Source organism: Cryptomeria japonica, chromosome 2 (assembly GCF_030272615.1).
Source record: "Cryptomeria japonica chromosome 2, Sugi_1.0, whole genome shotgun sequence".
NCBI lineage: Eukaryota > Viridiplantae > Streptophyta > Pinopsida > Cupressales > Cupressaceae > Cryptomeria > Cryptomeria japonica.
This window is the reverse complement of record NC_081406.1, coordinates 117,959,396-117,966,872: the sequence shown is the minus strand read 5'-3', so window position 1 is coordinate 117,966,872 and position 7,477 is coordinate 117,959,396. Positions and strand designations below refer to the sequence as shown.

Sequence of the window (7,477 nt, the reverse complement as noted above, 5' to 3'; positions counted from 1 at the left end):
CTCATACTTGCGTGCAAACAGGGCCTGAGCCTACTTCAACTTTTCCACTTCATCTTGTATGGTCTCAGTTGACTATATGAATTCATTGCTACAAAATCTACCAACCAAACAAGATGAAAAAACTCATTTTTATTGAATGTGTTGAGAGATAAATAAAAAATATTTTGATGCATCTCTTTCTTCCTCTTCAAAGTTTTCATCAATTCTTGGCTCAGAGGACATGTCCATGAGACTAAAATCTCCATGGTTTAGTCCAAACAAAATGCACAAACACCATTCTCTTCATCGAAGGCGCAATGCCATTCATCAAGATTTAAATGAAAGAGTAGCAAAGCATGAAGAATTCTGGTTCCCTTGTACAACTAGTAGAAAATAAAAGAAAAAAAGTGTCTTAAATTGTTCAGGCATTTCCATACAAGAAGAAGTGGCTACTATAAGGGAACAACATAGTGAGTACATTGATTCTAATTTATTTTACAGTTTCATTGTAATATAATTCTTCCTTTTATTTCATATGTTAAAAATATGTGATTGTAGCTTTGGACGATCAAGAGAATACTCGAGGATGTCGATTGCCCTTTTTTATTGATCTAAACCAATCAACAGTAGATGATATGCAAATTATAGATGGTAATTTCCTAACAATTTAATTTGTTGATTCATTAATTATAATATTACTAGGTTTTTTATTTCTAACCTCTTTTCTATACTTAATCAAGCAACTAGTGGGTACATTTTTTGGAACTCAACCATCTTTAGCTATCGATATTTTTCAAATCAAATATTTCAACAAACCATTCCAAGTAATTAGAATGTCAATATTATCTACATTAATTGCATATTCCAATATTACACAAGTAACATTTTTTCTATGTTGATTTATTGAATGTACACGTGAATACAGTTTTAGATGATCAACAAAATAGTGGACATCATAGCTTACCATTTCATATTGATCTTAACCAAACACCTGAAATAACAAAGGCAATGCAAATTGGAGAAGGTAAAAAATTATGAAATACTTTTCTAACAAGTTTGAAGATTAAATTTATAAATTAATTTATAACTACAATATGTAATGTACAGATTTTGATGACAGTAGAATGGACGATCATGATCAATACTATTACAAATAATTTTCTATACTAATGGTTAGGGAGGAAATATATTGTTTCAATGTGTAAATTTGATTACCTTCCACTTTTAAAATGAGAGCATGGAGGGAGTAGCTTCAAGATTCACAATAGACACATCATTTGTATATTGTACTTTTGACTTTCATATTATGTATGTACATCATTTTTTTCTTTTATATAATTACAAGGGAGTAGAAATTGGTAGAGCATCTAAGAGTTTCAAGCAAACATAGCTTAACATCTCTAGTTTTTTTGTACATTTTTTAAGTAAATTTATAATGTATACCTTAATGATTATCTCACTCTCAATGTTATAATTAAGAAAATTTAATCATATTATTAACATGCTTCTAAATTTAAACTTTTATGACTAGAAATATATGGTAGTAAATTTTATTCAACCTTCTCCACATGTACATGGCTCAACCCTTATAACTTCATACATGTTTATGCTTAGAAACTGTGATTCTAGCTAAGTACATGAATATGTGTTACCAAACATAGGTGTCGACATACTTTAATTTGGGTTATTATTGTTAACATTTAGTTATGTCTCTTAGTCAATTACATTACAAATTTATTGATTTATCATTCAAATGCAACCAAAAATAAACTATTTCAAGTGTCTCATTCAATATCCTATTTTTTGTTTTAATGTTAATTTTCTTCTTATACATAATGAATAGTTAGTTTCATTTCACCTTGTGTATAATTTATAGTTATGACAAATTGTATAGTTATGCATGTTCTTAATTTCAACTTGTTTGAAGAGGGTCTATAGCTCAATCATTATTCTAGGAATTAAAAGTGTAATATTTTTGCCATCCTCTTTGGTATTTTATTATAATTTTTGGCTTGACAATTTGAGTAACTATTTTATTTATAAATTCATCTATTGAACCACATATTTGGAACTTTTTTTGCTTGAAGCAAAAATGAAAAATAAGTGAGTTAAAACTTCTTTCTAGTGACTTAGATTCACTAATTTTTATTTGTACACATAATTCCATAAAAAAATAAAAAGGTGTTCAAAACTATACAATCAATGTAAAAAGGTTGAGTAATCTCTTAACTATTATATTTTATTATTTATTATCATGTATCATAATAATAAATTTAGTGGACATGGAATGGAACCATATAACATAATCATTATTCAAAATGATTCATTAACATGATAATCCTTACTTTGTGCAGTTTATTCACATGAAAAAATAATGTTTACATTGTAAAATAGATTATGGATATTAGTTTAGAAATTTATTAAAATGTTCTTTTTTCTCTATGATTTATCAAAAAGATGATTTAAAAATAAATAATTATGAATAGAAAAATATTATATACAATAGATAAAGTCAATATATGATAAAAAAAAAAAATATTATAATGAATAATTATATTATTCATGTCAACTAAATATAATATTATATTAATTTTATTCATAATTTATAAATACAATAATATTTTAAAAATAAATAATATTAATTATAATATTATATTATTTTAATTTTATTTATTATATACATTTAATCATTATAATTTATTAATATTATATTAATTTTATAAATGATTTATTTTATATTTTTATTCATTTTAATTAATCTTTAAAATTTTAATATTTTAATTTCATTCATTTTTATTTTAATAAATATTAAAAAAAAAAGAGGAATCCCCCAACCTCGTCGACTCTCAGGCCCCTCCCAAAATTCCTATGCGAACCCTTGCGCCCCCTTCCCCAAATCTCCCTTGCCCCCTTCCCCTAATCCCCTCAACTAGTGAAGGGGGCCTAAGGCCCTGAGAGGCTGCGGGACCCCTGCCCTCTTTTTTTTAATTTTTAGAAAACTTTAAAAAAAATCAGCCCCGCCTTCAGTCAAGAGTCAAAAGGAACAAAACGTGGGCATTGACAAAGTGTTGATCGAAATTTTTTTTTCTTTCTCAAAGCATCGTACGAGACGGCAAGCGTGCAAATCAGAGAGCAAAAAGATAACAGAAGATTGCTACGGATCTGCCGCGATAGGCAGTGCCACATTTCATATTTCCATCCATTCGATGCAATTTCCGTGTTAGTGGAGTGATTTTCATAGAACCCAAACATAACTTACAATGATCAGCGACTTTCGACTGTACGTCAAACTAAACGTAAATTTCGCGCGAACTCAGATGTTTCTATTACAATGTGATAGGAAAGCGCGTGGAATTTAGTAAATCATAATTATAAGAGATTCAAGCGTTGAAGTTTGACTTTAACGAAATAAGGGGTGAGCCAAATTGGTGTATTGACTCCGACTTTTGAGGTCAGTATCGAAAGCCAAGTCAAATTGGCGTATTGACTACGGTATTTTTGTTATGGTTTCCTCACAACTAATCATTTTTCTGGTTTCTGGTCGTCCTCCTATGCTATTAAACTGTTGTTCATGCTCCTCTGTTTTAACTCATTTCTTCTCACTGTTGTAAGTAGATGAAAATGGAAGGACTGTCCCTTCATCGTTACCATTCTGAGCAAATCCTTTCTCTTGTCTTCACAAAATTCATGTCATGCCTCGCTCCTTCATCTGCAGCTTGTCCAGGAATCTTTGAATGTGGGAATCAAACCTTCGAATATCCCTTCGGACCAAAGAGCAGAGGCTGTGGTGACCCTGCTCTTCAGCTTGACTGTGATCATCAACTGAATATGACTTCAATTAACATCAGTGGCTATCAATACTATCTACTCGAACATTTTGGCCACCGGAAAGAGGGTCATGTCAATCATATGAGAATAGTTGATAGAAATATGTGGGGAGATGCTTGCAACCCGTCGACCAATAACCGTACAATGGAATTCTGGTCTAGTCCTCGGTTTCGTATTTCTGACAAATACATAAATACTAGTCTATGGGGAGAGTGCGCAGAAGAAATCAAAGACTACATGCCCACTGAAGCATATGCTTTAGAATGTAACAAAAAGAGTTGGTATTATTCAGACTCGAATTTGGGTACGTATTGTAAATCACTAGTGCATCTCCCTGTTAAAAATGTCGACAAAACTAATCTACAATCGCTTCAAAGGATAAAGCATGGGTTCAAAATAAAATGGAGTATCAGCAAAGGTTGTGAGCATTGCGAGTAAAACAAGGAGCTTTGCATTTACGACACCAGTAATTCGAAAAAATTGAGTTGCAAATCGTGGAGCCATGGTAAGAGTCGTAACTACCTGTCTATTTAATTGAGAGGTGAAGAAAAAGCGTCAAACTTTTATGTGTAAGGAAAAACTACTAGTAACTATCTCTGCCATTGTTTATATTTGAGCCCATGCAGGTGGGTCTGAGACTGCTAATAAAACTGCTATTGCTCTCGGTAAGCATCCCTTCCTCTTTAATCATGTTCACAATTTTTACTTCAAGGCTGAATATGCGTGGGAAATGGCTCAGTTTGTTCTGTCTCTTACAGTTATCTCCATCATTTGATAGACTATTCTTAAATATTGCCAAGTTTAGTATTAGTAAAGAATTTCGATTGATATAACGTAAATAATGAAAGGTTAAAATACTATTAATTACTTAACTTTTAAAAAGTGTGAAATCTAATTAGAATGTTAATACAGGTTGCGCCGTGGGAGGAGTCGCACTGATGGTAGCACTAGCGGTGCTTTGTATTTTGTATATGAAGAGAAGAAAGCGGGCTCATACCCGAGAGATTCGTGGTGATTACAGTAATTATATGAGAAGCGGCACGGATGCAGGTTACGGTCCAATGTATACGATAGGCAGTTTGTCCATATTTCCCTATCAAGAACTTCAGCAGGCGACAAATTTCTTTGACGAAAATAACTTACTTGGAGATGGAGGGTTTGGCGTGGTCTACCTGGGTAACCTTGTGGATGGACGATCTGTAGCAGTGAAGAGGCTTTATCAGGAGAGCTCCAGAACACTTGAACAATTTATGAACGAGGTACAAATATTGTCATCCCTGTGTCATCCAAACCTTGTTCGTCTCTATGGCTGTACGTGCCTGCAGAGTCCAATGCTACTGCTTGTTTAACAGTTTGTGCCAAATGGGACCTTGTCTGATCACCTTCATGCGAGCCGAAGAACCCTCACAGGCTTGCCTTGGGCAACTCGCTTAAACATCGCCATAGAAACTGCTCAGGCCTTAGCGTATCTCCACAGCATCCATCCGCCCATAATTCACAGAGATGTTAAATCTAGTAACATTCTTCTCGATGAACATTTCAGAGTAAAAGTTGCAGATTTTGGGCTTTCTAGATTGGTGCCCGTGAATGTTTCACACGTCACAACTGCTCCACAAGGAACAGCCGGGTATGTTGACCCATTGTACCATGAATGCTTCCAGCTCACCGAGAAGTCTGATGTATACAGCTTAGGAGTAGTTCTTGTGGAGATCATTTCTGCCTAAGTAGAAGTGGATATTATGCGAAATAGAAACGAAATCAGCCTTGCTAAGATGGCCACAGACAAGATCAGAAGAGGTGTGTTGGATGAATTGGTCGATCCAGATTTGAAGATGGGAAGAAATCACGAGGTGAAGATCACTGTTGCTGCAGTTGCCGACTTGGGCTTCGAGTTGCTTGCAATAGAAAGGGACTTTAGACCAACCATGAAAGAAGTTGTTGCCCGTCTCACAGAAATCAAGAAGATGCTGCGGGAAAGCACAGAATCTTCGAACTCGACAAGCAGCACGTCAATATCTTCGGTAACTTCGGTGCAGGAAAACTGGCGCGGTGTGGCTCCGGATTAGAGTGCATTTCTGATTTCGTTTTACAAATTTTGTATATAGTATTAGTTTTATGGTTTAAAGGATAAATTTATAGTTATAAATTAATATTGTGTATTTATTTCTGACTAGAAATTTAAATAATTTTTAATTATTGATGGACATTCAAAAATTATATGAATGGTTGAAAACAAATAATTTAATATATGTATATTTAATAGAGTATGTTTGAATCTTTGTAATATAATTTTGTACGGTTATTTATATTTTTAAAATTATGATATTTTTTATGAGGATGAATAATGAAAATTCATTAAAAAGCATGTTCAAATTTGAAGAAAGTTCTAGTCATATAGTCAAAACTTGAATTTTAGATCAATAATGATGTAGTAATTTTTGGAAGAGGAAATAAATCATTAATTTATCTCTTAGAGATATCTATAGTCTCATAAAATATATTATGATTCAAATTACCATTTGTATCAATATTAGCAAATCTTTTCTATCTAATTAGTACTAATAAGAAATTCCAAAAATCACATTTCATAATTTAATCAAGAATGGATTTTTCTAAGAGCCTTATTTTCAAGTTTTACATACTCAATGTATAAATTTGACAAAGTGTGATTTTTAAAGTACAAAATTTTGAAAGAGAAGAGTAGTTAATGATAAAGTTCCTTATAAAAAGTCAACAAAGGAGCTTATTACATTATTAAATAGAAAAATTGGTGAAGAGAATTTAAAGGTGAAGTTAAAAAATGTGGGGGACAAGTAGATGCCTTTTGAAGTATAATAAACAATATTTTTGTAGTATTTAATAAATTCATTTGTACTTTGATTAATATAAAGTTTAAATATATCTATATAAAACATTGTTAGAGATATGAATATTGAAGTTGCTTTTTAATTTAAATTTTTCACACAAAAATATGAGAGATGTGATAGATTTGATATTTATTTTAAGAATTATTTAATTTTATCTATTTTTCTAAGAGATAATTTTATTTCATTTTACAAGTAATTTATTTTATCATATTAATTTTTTGTTAGTAGCACAAGAATTTTTAGTCTAGTTTGAATCTAGTGAGGTCACAAATGAGAGACCTCGTCCTTAGAATGAATTCAAAACATTAGCTCAAATAATATAATCCTATGAGTTCAATAGCTAAACATGAGCAGAAAATCATCAATCACATCAACCCAATAAGGGTTTTGAGCATTAAGTCACTAACATGAATGCCAACAACATCAATGCAGAGGCTCAATATGGCTTGCGATGGTAAGAAAGAAGGATAGCACTAGGGTTTTAGGAGGAGGAGAGGTCACACAGGATGAGGATGAAGGCCATGGCAACGGGATGGATGATAGTGATAACCATGGAGTGGCCTTTTATCTAGTCTGTGGTGTGGCCCTCTTGCAGGCCATTTTGGTTTTGGGGTGTTTGGGCATGTTTCCTTCTGCATGGTGTCCTATACTAGGTCAGAGGTAGATTATTTATAGTGTCATCACTGACTATGTGACAATCGCATGCCTTCATACTAATAGTTCTCTTCTCCTAGTGTTATTTTGTGGGTCATTTTTTCTTCTTTTATGAAATTCACCACAAGTTGGAGCATGTGGGGCTCGTT

The 7,477-nt window shown here is 32.4% G+C and overlaps 1 protein-coding gene across 1 annotated transcript; it reads left to right on the top strand.

Annotated features, from left to right (window-relative positions):
• Positions 1-4,411: 4,411 nt before the first annotated feature.
• On the top strand, positions 4,412-5,889 carry LOC131049862 (LEAF RUST 10 DISEASE-RESISTANCE LOCUS RECEPTOR-LIKE PROTEIN KINASE-like 1.2). Its single transcript, XM_057983945.2, is given in 2 exon segments — positions 4,412-4,472; positions 4,720-5,889. A coding segment is annotated over 1 exon segment (1,128 nt). The 5' UTR covers positions 4,412-4,472; positions 4,720-4,745; the 3' UTR covers positions 5,874-5,889.
• Positions 5,890-7,477: the final 1,588 nt, after the last annotated feature.